Source organism: Eulemur rufifrons, chromosome 3 (genome assembly GCF_041146395.1).
Source record: "Eulemur rufifrons isolate Redbay chromosome 3, OSU_ERuf_1, whole genome shotgun sequence".
Classification (NCBI taxonomy): domain Eukaryota; kingdom Metazoa; phylum Chordata; class Mammalia; order Primates; family Lemuridae; genus Eulemur; species Eulemur rufifrons.
This window is the reverse complement of record NC_090985.1, coordinates 17,598,857-17,615,577: the sequence shown is the minus strand read 5'-3', so window position 1 is coordinate 17,615,577 and position 16,721 is coordinate 17,598,857. Positions and strand designations below refer to the sequence as shown.

Below are 16,721 nucleotides of genomic sequence, written 5' to 3'. Positions count from 1 at the left end.
ACCAGGAACCAGGGAATTGAGGACAAAATATTCATCATCCTCAAAATATTATTCCCATCACATTTATATGCTTTTCATTGGATTTTAGTTTAGAAGAGGAAAACTAGACAAGTCTACAGCACATTAGAAAATATTGTAATCATTGACTATGTCACTAAGTTGAACATCTGCATCTTGCCAGATTTTGTGCTTTATGTAAATCATTGTGAATTATGGGGCTGTTGCTGAATTTGGGGGATCTGGTGACTCTTCGGCATTTGTGGTTTACGGTATTACTGGAAACCTCTTTGGATGGTTTTTGAGCCTGTAATTCATGGTTGTATGTTCTGTATTTTTCCCAAGACCACTGCTAGAATCCTGTATTCACTGTATAATGAGTATTTTATTTTTAGATGTGGATCACCTCTTAGGGAGGGAGTCTGTGGGAAGGTGGGTAATGAACTATTTTTGACATAAATCACAAGTGTCAAAGAAAGTGGTAATATCCAAAGAATAAACAAGAGTGACCACCATTCAGTTGCAGAGAAGGTATATGCAGTTATCATCTCTTGGGATTTTAAACTGTGTAATATTTCAATCATTTGGTCATATTAATGAATAAACATCCAAGGATTACCCCACACATGCTTACTTTCTGTCCCTAATTCTTGGGTTTATTTGATTCAATGAAGTGAACTTTTCAGGCCCAGAGAAATACTTTGTTCTTCAAGAGTTTCATCGGAAAACCCCAATATATTAGCAACTAAATAACAAGATATTTACTCTATATAAAGTTTGTTGTATGGGTATCTTCTCAGCTTTTGTTGCCTTAGCTGAGTTTTTGTAGAGAACATGTATAAAATTTAAAATCCAGCATAGAAGAGCTAGTATCCAATATCTGTCTTTAGAAATCCACAGCATGTTTATGGATGGACTATATTAAGATATTGACAACGACTTTGCCACAGTGGCTGATGCCTAGCACTTGGAAGGCCTAGGCGAGAGGATCGCCTGAGCCCAGGAGTTCGAGACCAGCATGGGCAACATCTCCAGAACCTGAACCTATCTCTACAAAAAATAGAATAATTAGCTGGGTGTGGTGGCTCATGTCTGCAGTCCCAGCTACTGGGGTGGCTGAGGCAGGAGGATGGCTTGAGCCCAGGAGATTCAGGCTGCAGTGAGCCATGATCACACAGCTACACTCCAGCCCAGGCGGCACAGCAAGACTCTATCTCAAAAAAGAAAAAAATTGTATATATATGTGTGTGTGTGTGTGTGTGTGTGTGTACGTATGTACACACACAGACACACAAAGACTCAGGCTAGGGGAACTAGCCAGCTATCTGCCCACACAGAATGTAAATAAAAGTAGTGTTTACCATGCGGAATATTAACATCATTTACCATTTCTTCAACATCCATTAAATGCTGGCACTGTGTGAGGAGTCTGGGCATTAAATACGGCTTTTTTTTTTTTCTTTCTTATTTAGCTTAGAATCCAGTGACAGGGAACACGGTAACTGAATTCACGGTTCACTCTTGAGGCGAGCACGTCCCAAACGGCTCCAGCTGTTGATTCTATAGCGCTGCTCCTGCCCACAGAGCGGCGGGCACAAAGGTACAGTGTGAATCCGGACGACGCGGGCGAGGGAGCGGAGGTCGGCCTGGCTCGAGGGAAGGGCGTGGCCGTGGGTTTATCTGAGGACAGTCTATGCAGGAGGAACGTGCGGTTCGTGGAGAGTCTGGGGGCCAGGAAGCCCCTTCTGCAAAACTCGCTCCCCAGATTGGCGCGGGCGACGCCGCCGCGCAGGAGCGGGCTGGACGCGGGCACGGCGCCCTCGCGGGCCGCCCCGGCGCCGCCGGAGTCCGAGCGCAGGCCGGCGGGGGCGTGGCCGCGGATAACGGGCTGCTCCGGCCCCGCGGGCGCCGCGCCGGTCCCCACGCCCCCTCCGCCCGCCGCCCCAGTGGCAGACCGCGGGCGGGGCGCGCGGGAGGATTTTTTTTTTTTTTTAATGTCAAACTTTGGCCACGTGAACCGCCCCCCATTCACTTTTGCGCCAATCGCGCTGCGCGGACGGATCCCGAGAGGGGCCATGGCTCGCCGCCGCCGGGGCCGCTTCATAACGCGCTGTGCGTGACGTGAGGGGCTCCTGTTGCAATGGCGAGCTAAGCCGGAGGATGTGCTGCTGCAGCGGCGGCGCCGGCCACGAAGAGGACGGGGGCAGGCGTAGCGCGAGCCGAGCCGAGCCAGCCGGGGGACGCGAGCAGGGCGGGACGGGGGCCCGGCTTCGGCTGCCACTACCGTCGCCGTCGCACTGGCCCCGCGCCCTAGCGCGCGAGCGGGAGGAGCCGCCACCGCCGCCTCGCGCCCGAGCCGCCGCCGGCGCGCGCCGGGCATGGTCCCCTCTTAAAGGCGCAGGCCGCGGCGGCGGGGGCGGGCGTGCGGAACAAAGCGCCGGCGCAGGGCCTGCGGGCGGCTCGGGGGCCGCGATGGGCGCGGCGGGCCCGCGGCGGCCGCGGCGCTGCCCGGGCCGGGCCTCGCGGCGCTAGGGCGGGCTGGCCTCCGCGGGCGGGGGCGGCGGGCTGAGGGCGCGCGGAGCCTGCGGCGGCGGCGGCGGCGGCGGCCCGGCGGGCGGAGCGGCGTGGGCATGGCCGCGCGCGGCCGGCGCGCCTGGCTCAGCGTGCTGCTCGGGCTCGTGCTGGGCTTCGTGCTGGCCTCACGGCTGGTGCTGCCCCGCGCCTCTGAGTTGAAGCGAGCTGGTCCACGGCGCCGCGCCAGCCCCGAGGGCTGCCGGCCCGGCCAGGCGGCGGCAGCTTCCCAGGCCGGCGGGGCGCGCGGTGATGCGCGCGGGGCGCAGCTCTGGCCGCACGGCTCAGCCGCGGATGGCGGCCCGCGGGACAAGAACTTTCTCTTCGTGGGAGTCATGACCGCCCAGAAATACCTGCAGACCCGCGCCTTGGCCGCCTACAGGTGAGCCCCTGCTCCCCAGGCACCGCTTCCAGCATCCAACATCCCAGCGGGTGGCCCTGCGGGTCCTCCCGGGGCTCGCGCCTTTGCCCGCTTTTCCTGTGGGATTTTGGTGTCTCCCGAGAGATGCCGGGCTTTGGCAGCGGAGATCACAGGAGAGATGGTGAGCGCAAGGCTCGAGAGCATCGGCTTCGGAGTCAGATGGACTAGGGTGGTTCCTCTGGGTGTGCCTCTCACCCTGACCTTCCACAAGGCATTTCAGTTTTCCAAGTCCAGGCTCTCCCTTTTGTTAAAAGGGCCCGACTGATTGTGTCTCCCCCTTAAGGTTGTTGGAAAACTCCTAGCACAGTACCTGTGGTCGTGGTGGCAGTGGTATTGATTCTCTAAAACTCGCACTTTTGCCCTTGCAAAGCTAGAGCCCGTGTAAATTCATCTGGTTCTAGATCCTTTCCTGCAAATGAAAGGGAGTGCACACTGGACCACACCGGGGTCTGTTTAGTAAAGAGAAAGAGAACCTTGGAGAAAAGCAGTTCCTGGCCTATGGTGGACTCAGTGGAAGACTGCATACCGCTGTTAATTAATTCAGTTTAGTGGTGTATGCATTTTATCCAGTAATTGGGCCCTGGTTGGCCACATGAGTCATGAAAGTGGCTGGAATCATGTTCAGGTTTAACAAAAGCATTAGCCAAAGTAGTCTTTAGAAGGGAGATGATTTTAGAATGGCTGACATGGTTAGAGTCAGATTTGTATTGGAGTGAATTCAAAGTAGGAGCGGATTGTAGACTCAATAAAGGTATTTCATGTAAACTTTGTATGTGTGGAGTATAGAAACACTTTATGGATGAAGTTTGGGTTTCATCCAGCCACAGAACAAACCAACGTGGGGAATGGTTTTAGAGCATGAGTGTTCTGGGAATGAAATTTTTAAAGCAGTCAATGCTGAGCAAGGCTAAGCTAGTTGCTGTTTGTTCTTCATTTATAACCAATACCTTTATACGTTAGCTTTTAAGTCTAGTCCTGGTCTGAATTTTCAGGTGTCAGATGTTGTGAGGGGAAAAGCATATAGCTTCTCCCCTTCCTTTAAGGGAGGAAGTAAAGGATTGAGAAAGAACGTGAAAGAGCTTTCTTGAATGGCTGCCCTTTGAATGTCTTGATCTCCATTCCTGCATGTTTTCATTAGGATCTTGCTTAAGTCCATGTGTTGCCAGGAAAGGTCATGAGTGGCTGAAAAGTTTAGAATACAGGCAATGTGAATATAGACTGATGCAATGACTTGGGAACCAGCAGATTAGGGCTCTCATGCAGGCCTACTGTGCATTACCTGGAATTTTATGTGAATCATACTTTTTGACCAGAGAAACAGCCACATCAGAAATTGAGGATGAGATTTATAAGTTGTGTACAGCATGGTTTTGCAAATAAATTCATACGATGGCAATTTGGTGACAGACCATGTGAAATCATGTAGTTACTTCAAATAGTAGATGAGGTGACTGCCCCCGCCAATTGCATTTTCATGGTTATGAAATCAATATGTGCAAATCAGTGGAGGTCCTGATACACCAGCAATACTCAGAAAATGTAACACAAACTAGAACCACTATTTCACACTTGGGAATGTTATCCCAAAGCCTGTGGTTGATGCTCACTCTTTTGGCCTTCTTTGCACATCTCCTACCTCATCTTTTTTTGGATGTAAGCTTTTATCTCACTGTTTATTTTATTTCAGGCATTGGAAAGTAGAAATACAGTTTGTCCTCTGGACCCGTTCTCCATTCTTTTTGACACCTGTCTTTCTGAGAAACAGCAGGAAACACAGCATCCTGTCACCTTTTCTGCTTTCTCACATACCTTTTCTTTTATTTTTCTCATCCAAGAAAAATACTGCACTGAGAGCCTGGGGATGGGCCTACCCTGCTAGTTAGGGTCCTCTGCATCTCTGCTTGTCAACCCTGTGTTTAGACTGGCTGTGGGAGATGGCACAAGACGATTTTAGCCTAAGGCTAAAAAGTTAAGGAACTTTGGGGGAAGGCCTCAATTGGGATGGAGGTTATAGGGTATAACTTATGATTACGGTTTTGCTGTGCTTTGCAGCCAGGGCCAAAAGTCCACACTGAGCTCTTAAAGTGGCAATTCCATGCACAGATTAGTATATAAGTAAGCTTGAATCTTCTAGCACAAGGTGAAACTCTAGTTTGGAACTGGGTGTGCTCAGCTTTACATTTTCCCTAAAAAAAAAATTCATTCTTTATCTCACAGAAAACTCCAGTTTTTGGTTTTTTAAAAAACAAAACTATTGTTTGAGTTATGGGTAAAGCAGATGCCAACACTTTTAGTAAGATGGCACTATGGGTAGGATATTGAAAATGTCAAAATTTGGGTCTGGGAACTAGTAATTAGCAATCTCTTCTTTCCAAGAACTGAGATCCAAAAAGGGACTAAAAAGCTTTTGAAAAATCCAAGGAGATAGGCCCGTCTGCACTAGAGTCACTGCACTTTAATAATAGAACAGCCCCATCATTAAGTATTTTTACTTTCTAGATGTGCCCTATGCTTGAGGTCAGGATAGGGGCCATCAAGAGACAGCAGGGCAGTAACAGCTGATAGCAGACAAGAAACAGACTCTAAAAAGTAAGTGTAGCAGATCAGAGACCAGCCAGGGCTAACGTCTATAGGCCCTGAGTAGGCACGGTAGCTGTTAAGTTCGTAGGAGTGATCTGATTCATTAAAATGTTTAGATGCACTTAGGAGTCATCCCTTTGTAAAGCAAATACATGGATGGCCCCCCTGGGCCCAGGCCCTGAGTGTTGGGGACACAACAGTACAGATGCTTGTTCTCCTGTTCTCTAGTGGGAGGGGCAGACACTTAAAAAAAGGGTTTCAGCAAGTGATGGGTGCTGTGGAGAAAATAGAACAGGGTAAGTGAGGGCAGGTGGGGTGGTGTCCTCTCTCTGTATTAGGTGGTTGGGGAAGGCTTTGAAGAAAGTGGCATTTAGGCTGAGGTCTGATAATGAGGAGCCAGTTGGGTGAATATCATTGCTGAGTGTGCAGGGCAAAGTGAAGACTTACAAAGTCCCAGGGCAGTAACCCCCAAGAAGGCCAAAAAACGAAAAGAAATGGGCCAGCGGTATCTGGTCTCATGGAATTTTATTCTAAGTAAGTGAATTAGAAAGCTACTGGAGGGTTTAAGCAGGAAAGGGAGGTGGGTAGCTGGGGTTCTGCAAATGAACATAAAATAACTTATTTTGACTTAATCTCCAAAGTATTTGTATTCTGGGTAATTTCACTTTAATAGGATACATGATTCCTCTGAAATAGTTTATTATGCTAATTAGTGACAGATTGTCCTAACCCCTGGGTTCCTTGTATCTTGTGTTACTACCTGCAATTCGTATTTTTCCCATGTTTAAAATTTTTTTCTTAGTTATATTCTTTGATATTCAGAAGGTAAACATTTGTGTGCTTTTATCTGTATCTTTCCCTTTCTGTTTTAGGCTCCCTGCCCTTGCCCCTTAAGCTCAGAAAGTTATTGCTCTGGAGAGATTTTTAAAGGTAACATTTTTCCCTAATTCTAGAAAGGGTAGAAATGATTTCAATTTTATTTTTTCCCCAAGTAGTACATTGTCTCAGTACCGTCTGTTGACTAAGCTCTCATTTCCCTACCCATCTGAAATGCCATCTTCATCATACTCAAAATTCTTGGGTATGTTTTTGGACTTTCTATTTTGTTCCATTGACCTTTCTGTCTGTTCTTGTGCCAGTACCATCCATTGGAATTATTGAAGGTTGAATAATATTTTAATATCCGGTAGACAAGTTCCCCTTTGTTATTCATCTGTTTCAGACATTTTTTTGGCTACACTTATCTGTTCTTGCTGAAAGAGTTTTGATGCTATTTAGATTTTTTTAAAATCAATATTTTGATAAAAAGCATACATATTTAGCTTTTTGGTCCATTTTTATGCCCAGAACACTGAGCTAATCCAATACATTTTGCTTGTCTTGGTTCTTACCTCCCCTGGGCTAAAGATTGGGAAGAATTTTGTTCTTTCTTTACTTTCTCAGAAGAAAGGGATGGATGGTTTCCCTTCTTTGCTCCAGGAGTGATAAAGGGCAACATTAAAGATTAGCATCAGTCTCTAGGGGACTATGGGAAGAAAGTTTGAGAGGCACTAGCTTTAGATGTAGGAATCTTATTTCAAGATACTGTAATATCAGTTAATGACCTTTTCCTAATGCTTTAAATGAAGGCAGACTGTTCCTTTTACCAACCTTAATGAGTTCCTCCTACCTTATAAATCTGAGTTCATTTCCTTATTTCTTTTGCTAAGTAAACCATGTTTATCTTGAACCAGTTCAGAGTATTACTCGCTTTCTTAGATGGAATCCAATTTGGCAACATTTACGCAGACGGCTTTTGCTTATAAAATCCAAATAATCAATCCGTAAGTGAAATTTTGGAGCACAACCCATTTCAGGTTATGAATTTCCTGTACAAGACTACTCAACAACGTGGCCCTGAGCAAGAGTGTAGTTTTTTTATGTCATAGTTCAAGATATTGATGCACTGGAATAGAATATCCCAGAGATTGCCATGGTTATCAGTACGGGAGTATGCATAATTGTGTTTTCATCGAACTGGCAGTTTCACTTTTTTCCCTGTCTGTTAATTAAGCTACTATTTATTGAAAGTAGATTACTACTACTGGGCCCCAATCCCTGCAGGGTTCATAGTCTAGGAAGGAAATGAATGACAGTATTGGATGATGAAGGCTCTGGAGGTGCCTGGGCTAATTACCGTGGGAGTTACAGAAGAAAGAGGCTTACACTCAGTGTATGAAGGGCGTCAAGAAGGGTCTCACCCACACTCCACCCTTTCCCCCCCACTGAGGATGAGCAGGAGGTTTTGAAGCAGAAACAACTGCATGTTTCCTAAAACATAAAATAGCAAAAAGTAGTGAAGTCATGAGAGACAGGACAGTTCACTGGCGCTGGCTGTAGGCTGTGGGTGGCAGAGTGGTAGGCAGGGACTTGCAGGGCCAGGCAGGAGGGAAGGTCTGTGTGCCAGGCTCAGGGGTTTGGGCTTTGTATTGTGAGTGTCCAGAGTTGTTGGTGATAGCTCAGCAGGAGAATAGCTTGATGGGATTTGTGTTTCAGAAGATCAGTCTGGCAGTATTATTGTTAGAGAGGGTGAGCTGGAGTAGGGCCTGAGTACAGACTGGTACCTGTTGGGGGGCACTTTGGTAGTTTTTATCAAGAACTTTAAAATGCATCTCTCCTGAGATCTAGCAATTCCTCTAGAAAATTTTCCAGGGGAATTTAAAGATGTGCTAAAAGACATTCATATGAAATGGAAATTTCAAGTACCTTAGGTGTCTTGCATTAGGAGGCATATGGACCAAAATCAATTTAACTGATGTATTCATACTGTAATCTACATCTCTAACCATTAAAAATGGTGTGGCTGAAATATTTTTATTGAAATGAAGAGACGTTCAAAATATATTCAAGTGAGAGTGGGTAGTAACTTAGTGTGGCCAATATGAGACCATTTTTGTGTAAAATCAAACAAAATAAACTTATGTGTTTGTGTAGCATAGAAAGAATAAAAGAATACACACACCATGATGCTAAATGATCTTTTATATTCTTCTTAGTGCTTTTCTATATTCTAAAACTATACCCTAGTTTTTCTGCAATGAACAATTATTTAGTGATAAAGCTACAGTGAGACAGACAAAAAGGAGACAACAGCTTTGGAGAAAAACTGTGCTTTCCATTGTGAGCGTGTTAAACTGGAGCTGCAGAGGACTGCTGGGCACAGAGGGCAGGCTGCTCCTCGGCTCCTTGGGGTCGTTCTTGTTTCAGTACCACTTAATTCTGTCCTGAAATGTAGGGTTACACACGTTTACTTGGTCATTGTAACTACATCCTCCTCAGTTATTGTAACTTCCTGCTTCTGGGTGATATTTGGGAGAATTAGGTGATTGCACTTGAGATGCGAGGGCTTCACCTGGATTTTAAGGTAGATATTCAGTGCCTCCATCTGTTGTGGATGCCTTTTTGGCTTCTGGCTCTGGAGGGAATTAGGGAAAGAAGAAACTTAGTTACAATTTAAAAGTAGGAAAGCCGTCTGTCTTCACTGTCATTTCTGAAGCATTTATAGCTACAAGGTATATTCTGTAGACCTGGTCCCCGCCACCTACGCCATGGCCTGGCTCCAGTCCGTGGACTGTGAGGAACCCGGCCTCCCATCACCGCCTGAGCTCTGCATCCCCATCACCCACCCAGTCCTGTGGAAAAATTGTCTTCCATGAAACTCAGGAACTGGGCTGCACAGCAGGACATGAGCAATGGGTGAGTGAGAGAAGCTTCGTCTGTATTTATAGCCATTCCCCATTGCTGGCATCACCGCCTGAGCTCTGCCTCCACACCCCACCTGTCTGGAGAAAAATTGTCTTCTGTAAAACTAATCCCTGGTGCCAAAAAGGTTGGGGACTGCTGTAGACAAATACTTTTGCCTATGGATAATTAAAAATAGGATACAGTCTGCCCTGATTTGGTGTCAAATTGGTGCTTCTAAACCAAAACCTGAAGGTTATCAAAAAAAAAAATGTAGCTATTAATGCCATTAGAGTTGTGGTTTGGGGCTGGGCATGGTGGCTCATGTCTGTAATCATAGCACTCTGGGAGGCCAGGGCGGGAGGATTGCTTGAGGCCAGGAATTACGAGTTCAGCCTGAGCAAGAGCGAGACCCCATCTCTACAAAAAATAGAAAAATAAACCAGTCATGGTGACACGTGCCTATAGTCCCAGCTACCCAGGAGACTGAGGCAGGAGGATTGTTTAAACCCATGAGTCTGAGGCTGCAGTGAGCTGTGATTGCACCACTGTACTCCAGCCTGGGCAACAGAGCAAGACCCTGTCTCAAAAAAAAAAAAAAAAAAAAAAGAATGTTGTGGTTTTGTAAGTTGATCATAGGTGCAAAGGCTGATTTTGTGTTCAACTTTGTTCTGTATATTTCTGACAGTAATGCCTGTAAATGAATGGGCAGGATTTAGAGTAGCAAACGGATCCAGACACAGAATGCGGGTTTCAGAAGCTAACGTTTGAATCAAGTTTTCTGGCCTTCAGTTAAGTCCAGCCCAAACACTGCAGAGGTGCCCTTGACTGGCAGGTTTTATCTGGGCTTTCATGTCGCCAGACCAGGCAGACAAAGAGCTGATAGAAGTGGTTGAAGTGTGTGTAAGGCTGCTGTCCTTATCTGTGATGACTCTTTCCTCAGCCTTATCAGCAACCAAGAGACTGGAAAAGAAATGTGTCTGATAACCTGAGAGATAAGTGTGTGGGATGGAAAAGCCAATACGCTGGCCAGTGGAGGCTTTAGAGTCAGGGTGGCCGTTGGCTGCCGTCACACGGCTTGATACCAGGTAGTGCCTCGATCCAGGAAGACGGTGGTTTGCAAAGAGGTTGGCCAGAATAATTTCAGGGTGATGTTACTGTTTGCGTTAAACAACACTGACTGTTTTTTTCTTAGAATTAGATTTGAAAACTTAGATTTTTGTCCACGTATATTATTAAGAATTAATTGCATGTTTATACATGATGAATATTCCCATTGTTTGCTGTGAACCTAGGCTCAAAGGACAGGCTCCTCGTAGCTCTTAATACTTGGAAATGCCCTCTGGTCTAGTGCCCAGGCTGTTGTTGAAGTGGGAAACCGTAATCCACCCTGCCAACAGCTTTATTGAGAATACAGACTCTCGAATGCTTGCTTTCCCCTCAAGTGTATTTTTTAGGATTGACAGTAAAGAGTATAATTTGATTTCTCTTTTTAAGTAATTTTTCCACCACCTCTATTATATTTTCTCACTTACTTTCAAAAAGAATTTGAGTTTGTTCACATCATAAGAACATGCACAATGAAACAGTTAAAAGATTTTAAAAGAGGAAACCACATACACGGAAGGGGGAACTGCGGCTAAATACATTTGCCGTAGAGCTCTTGGGACCAAGGCAGAGGAGGGAGATGATGGACTGAATAATGCTTGCAACATCATGCCAGGGGGCATTCCTTCCAGCTGAGGAGAGGCCTGTGGCATCACTTGGTAGCCTTGGAAGACCGCTGCATTTTCGCAAGGCCCATGGCTGCTCTGACTGGCAGCATAGAATAGTGCGCTCCCTGTACTTTTTTGGGAGGATGAACTAAAACTGCTGCTCCATCAAACTGTACTTCCTGTAAGGATAGCCGTCACATCTGCCCTGCTCTCTGTACCATGGCCTTGGGGAGAAGTAGTTTTTATGCTTAACCCTGAATAGTGGGACAGAGTCTGTGACTTCTCCTGGCTGCCTGCTGGCAAGCCTATGGATGAATTTGGGCCCACCCTTAGCAAATCCGTAGGTCACTTTAGGGCAACTGGGTCTCGGCATGTGCTCTCACTCCAGTTGGAGTGGGTGTCCTGAGAGTGCTCTGATGGATTCGAGGTGCCACTGTGTGGAGAGCTGGGCGGGGCAGCCCCAGCCAGGAATTGCCCCTCTTGCCTTGCTGGAGTTTCCTACTGTTGTTTTTCTTCAGCCTCATTTTCTTGTTTATTTTTCTCATTCTCTTTGAATTTGGGCTAAGTTGTTTTAAATCCTTTCTATGACAGGGAAGACTATAAATACAGTCAGCTCTCCATATCCCAGGGTTCCACACATGTAGATTCCACCAACCTCACATGGAAGATATTTGGAAGAAAACCCTGATAAAAAGTAAAGTACAACAATAAAAAATAATACGGGTGAAACCAATACAGTATAATAACTATATTGTATTAGGTATTATAAATATCTAGAGATGATTTAGAGGGGATGTGCATAGGTGATAAGCAAGTACTACGCCATTTTGTCAGGGACTTGAACATCTGCAGATTTTGATATTTTTGAGGGTCCTAGAACCAACCACCGTTGGATTCTGAGGGTCAACTATATATACATTTAATTCCTATTTATCAGTTTTATAAAGAAAAACCTATATTCTCCCTTTCTTCTTTGACTCCACCTTCTGAGATGGTTTTATCATGAGTCCCTTCAAACTTATGACGACCCAAAATGAGTGACTCAGGCGAAGATTGCAATCGGTGGAGGATTATTAAGCCAAAGTTTGAGGACTTGCTGGGAAACACAAACCACATACAAATCTGTGACTGTTTTTTGAAGGGCGAATTTGAAGAGAGAGGGAGGGAAGGAAGAGTCAATTATGCAGATGTCCCTGGGTAGGTAGAAGAATGATCTTGTCCTGTCTCTGTTCTGCACCTGAGAAGATAAACTTATATTAAACATTATTAGCATAGAATGAACAGACTTTAGTTTTAGGAGCTAGACTTAGCCTGTAGACCTAAAGTTATAATTTGCATGTCCTTGCTTATGGGAGGCCAGCAAGCAATTTCCATATGAATGACCCATGGTGTCAGTCCTTATAGATGCCCGAGGCCCTCTACCCTTCCTTGGGGATCTGGCTAATGTGTAATGTTAGTACCAGCTATTCAGGTGGGAGGGGGTGTTGCATGACTCAGCCTCCAGGCTTGACCTCCCTTGTGCATAAGCAGTTATTGGGGGGTGGTCCTGAGATTATTTTCCTTTACACTTACCACTCTATAACCATCAGACAACACATGTAGTGGTGGTTTGGGGGAACTCATAGAAAATCTCCTCACTTTTTAAATGACAAAAATGAGTATAACTATTAAAGTTTAGAAACTATAAAGAAAGAGCTCAATGTTACTCCATTTTTCCTTCAGTTTTTACTCATTGGATAAAGAAATGTTTTTATCACAAAAGTAAAAAGTTTCCTGTTAAATCTTTTGATTTCCTTGGTTGTTTGTTAGCTTAACACTTTCACCCAGATAACTTTTTTTCTAACTCTGAATATACCTGTTGCACAAAATTTAGAAAATCTAGACAAAGAAGAAAATTAAATCACTTCTGTTTTCCCCCATCCAGAAATAACCACAGTGAATACTCTGGGGTGGAGTTGTACATTATTTTATTTTTGTATGTATACTTTTGTTCCCTTAGTAAGCTACATCAAAGTCTGTACTGTTGCCTGGTTTTTAAACTTACCCATGTATTAGAAATATTTACCCGGGACAACAGTCATGCTGTAGATAGAGTTTTGTACAGAAATGTATTTTATGTAGTTTTTCTTAAAATGCTGCTGCATAGAAACGGAGACTATGGTATTAAGTCCTAAGTCAGCAAAGGCATTCCTTAGCTAAGCTACTATCAGTCCAGCCACGTTACTTGACTGTTGTGATTTAACTTGGTTTAGTGAAACTTGGTTTAGTGATAGCAGCCTAGAGGAATGGAAGATTCGCTTGGCACTGTCAAATTTCAACTGTCTTATCTGGGCTTTAGCAAGAGTCGGATATCAGTCCATTGAAAATGAGCTTTCTGGCAAGGGCCTTTGCAAATACTCTTGCTGTTTTAGTTAAGTAAGAGCTCCTTGCTTCTGGTAACAAATGTGTTGATGGCACAGTTGACATTTGCTTGTGAAAATTAAGGAACTTGACTGTCTCTGTTGCAGGAGGGCTAGCTGCTTCCTCAGCAGTGTTTCCCTCAATTCTTTGACGTTATTAATGCATGCCCTCCTTCCTACGCATGATGAATCATGACTTATGTTCCACAACTCCTTCACTTTGTGGAGCTATTTAAGCTAAAGGCACCCTAATTGAAAAGTTCACAGTTTCAAAGATTAGAGGGTTTACAAAGACTTCATATTGAGAGATTTCTTTCAAACCGCCAGTCATGTAGGACAGAAGAGGACAACATGAGGTTTTTCCCTGGGTTACCTAAAAAGGAATAGATGGTACTTGGGTGGAGTTACCATAAAACTGCAGAGAGGCTTTTAAGGATGGTTTGAGGTTAGATTGTCTGTTTTTAAAATTAATTGGTTTCCCTTCTTGGACAGATTACACCATTTCCAGTCATGGTCGAGGCATTCACCGTGTCTGTGATGGCGGCACTGCTGGAGCGCCCCTCGCTGTGTTCTGTCCGGTGGGGCCACGTGGGAAGCAGGGCTGGACGAAAGCAAATTTTGATCCTCTGTCCAATATGAAAGATTATGGTATTTTAAAGTGAAAACACTCTTAAAATTTAAAGTCTTAGACTCCTACGCTATGACATTGTCTGAGATTGATGGTAAAAGAGAATTCTAATATATAGCACGAGGATCAGGTTTTTAGCCAGAAATGTGAGAACCGTTTTCCGCAGTACTTGTGCTCCTGCATCTCATCTTTAAGACTGACTGTTCCATGTTCAGCCCACGCATTCCCGTTTCCCCTGTTTTTTCTTTCACTACCTTATTTTGTTTGCAAACTCCTATCTTTCCTAATAATAAATCTTACCTACATGGTGCCAGGCAGGCTTCTAAGCACTTTACATATAATGACTCATTTAACCCTTACCGCAACACTAGCAGGCAGGTACTATTATTACCCCCTGTGTACAGGGCAGGAAACTGAGGCACAGAGTAACTTGCCCAGAGTGGAGTCAGGATTCTCACCCATCAGTGGCCTGATTCCAGAGCTTGTGCTCTTAAGCGTTATGCTATAGATTGTCTCTTTAGTATATTGTTCCTTTGAAGGCAGGTATTGTCTTCCTACCCCATCTCCCAAGTAATATCATGGTGCTTTAGTATTTTCATGGCTTCTGGGGTTGGCTGTTTAAGTACTACTTTGAACTTGGTCTGTTTTATTAATCATGTTAAGCAGAGTATGTATTGGTTATAGCTAAAGTTAAATTGATTTTCTTCATTATCCTTTCAAAATCTGTGGTAAGATGATACAGACAATTTAGCTTTAAATTATGTTTCAGAAGTACCATGAATGGTAGTATATTTCAACTCCAGCATACCTGTGAATTTTGCCCCTAATTGTTCTCTTGTTGTAGTTTGATTAAGTCAGTTTCCTCCTACATGTAGGAATGGTGGGAAGTGTTAGTGTGGCTGATGGAAAGTGAAGAGAAGGTCATAGAAATGATTTCTGCCCTTTTGCAAACATACAGGGCATCTTTAAGTCACTTATTGTACAGGAATGGGCAGGACTCATTCCACAAATTTGTTGACCTTTATTATGTGCCAAGCACTGAAATGATTTACATTTTCAAAGGATTGCTGTGACTGCCAAGCAGAAAACATTTCTGCATAAAGAGAGCAGGCATCAAGGGCTCCTTGAGGAGTGCTGGGAGGTTGTCTGCCCTCCAGACGTCACCGCGGTGTAGAAGAGTACGTGTAGATTGTCATACATTCTGTGTATGTTGCAGCACATGCACATTTGCAAAAGGACTTGTCCCTTCATAGGAGGGGTTGGTTTCTCTTTAAAATAATTGCCCCATCTCTGTTTATTCTACATCCTTTTTCTTAGGAGTATTCCTTTGTGAAAATGAAGTACGGTAACTGGTAAAGTATCTAATATCATAGAATTAATGTACGTGTAGAGTTAATGTACCACAGAATTAATTAATGAATTAGTTTCTTGGTTGTTTCTCAGAGTTCTTTAAGTGGCATAAGAACATATAGGTCCATTTAAAATCCATAAGTATCGTTGCCCTCTTAGAGCAGCTGGCAGTGTATCAGTCTCATAAAATCCATAGGCATTAAAGGAAAACATTAACAACTACCATCTTACACATTCATTATAAGATGCATTTTTTTTCAAACTTTAACATCTCTGAAATTAGTATACATTTTACAGTTACTGGCATCATGAGATTATGATTGGCAGTAATTTTTTTCTCCCCTTTCACTTTTTTTTTTTTTTGAGACAAGGTCTTGCTCTGTCGCCCAGGCTGGAGTACAGTGGCATTATCATAGCTCGCTGTAGCCTCACACTCCTGGCCTCAAACAATCCTCCTGCCTCAGCCTCCCGAGTGTCTAGGAATACTACAGGTGCATGCCACCATGCCCAGCTAATTAAAAAAAAAATTTTTTTTTATAGAGATGGCACCTTGCTATGTTGCTCAGGCTGATTGTGAGCTCCTGGCCTCAAGCAATCCTCCTGCCTTGGCTTCCCAAAGTGCTGGGATTATAGGCATGAGCCACCTCCCCCAGCCAGTATATTTCTCTTTGTTATTAGTAGATAAAATAATGGTGCATCTTAGAGTCATCATCCTAGATTTGATGAAAATGGTTTGTATTTAATATTTGAACTTTTTGAGAGACATGTTTGGCAAAAAGTTGAGTCCCGTTGAATTTTTCCTCTGCTCAAATAAGGTAAATTTGAAGTCGTTTTGTATTCCTTATACTTGGGTTAGGAAGAAAAATAAAAGCCAGTTGTTTGTTTTCCAAGTACTTCATTGTAAATTGTTTTTAAAATTGCAAAAGTAATGGCCAGGCACAGTGGCTTATGCCTGTAATCCTAGCACTTTGGGACCCTGAACTGGGAGGTTCACTTGAGACCAGGAGTTCAAGACCAGCCTGAGCAACATAGTGAGACCCCATCTCTACAAAAAATGGAAAAAAAAAAAAAAAATTAGCTGAGTATGGTGGCATGTGACTGGAGTCCCAGCTGCTCGGGAGGCTGAGGCAGGAAAATTGCTTAAACCCAGGAGTTTGACGTTGCTGTGAGCTATGATGATGCCACTGTACTTCAGCCTGGGTGACAGAGTAAGACCCTGTCTCAAAAAGAAAAAAAAAAAATTACAAAATAGTACCACGTTTTAGAATTTCACTTTTGCAAGATAGAAAGAGTTCTGGAAAAGATGGATGGTTGCACAACATTGTTAAGGGCACTGAACT

At 44.2% G+C, this 16,721-nt stretch overlaps 1 protein-coding gene across 1 annotated transcript in view; it reads left to right on the top strand.

Moving 5' to 3' along the window:
• The first annotated feature begins 2,627 nt into the window (after positions 1-2,627).
• Positions 2,628-16,721, top strand: part of CHSY1 (chondroitin sulfate synthase 1) — a 65,808-nt gene continuing 51,714 nt past the window's right edge. Inside the window, exon 1 of the mRNA XM_069465798.1 lies at positions 2,628-2,950. Within this exon, the coding sequence (XP_069321899.1) occupies positions 2,628-2,950 (323 nt within the window). The remainder of the gene's footprint in view (positions 2,951-16,721) is intronic.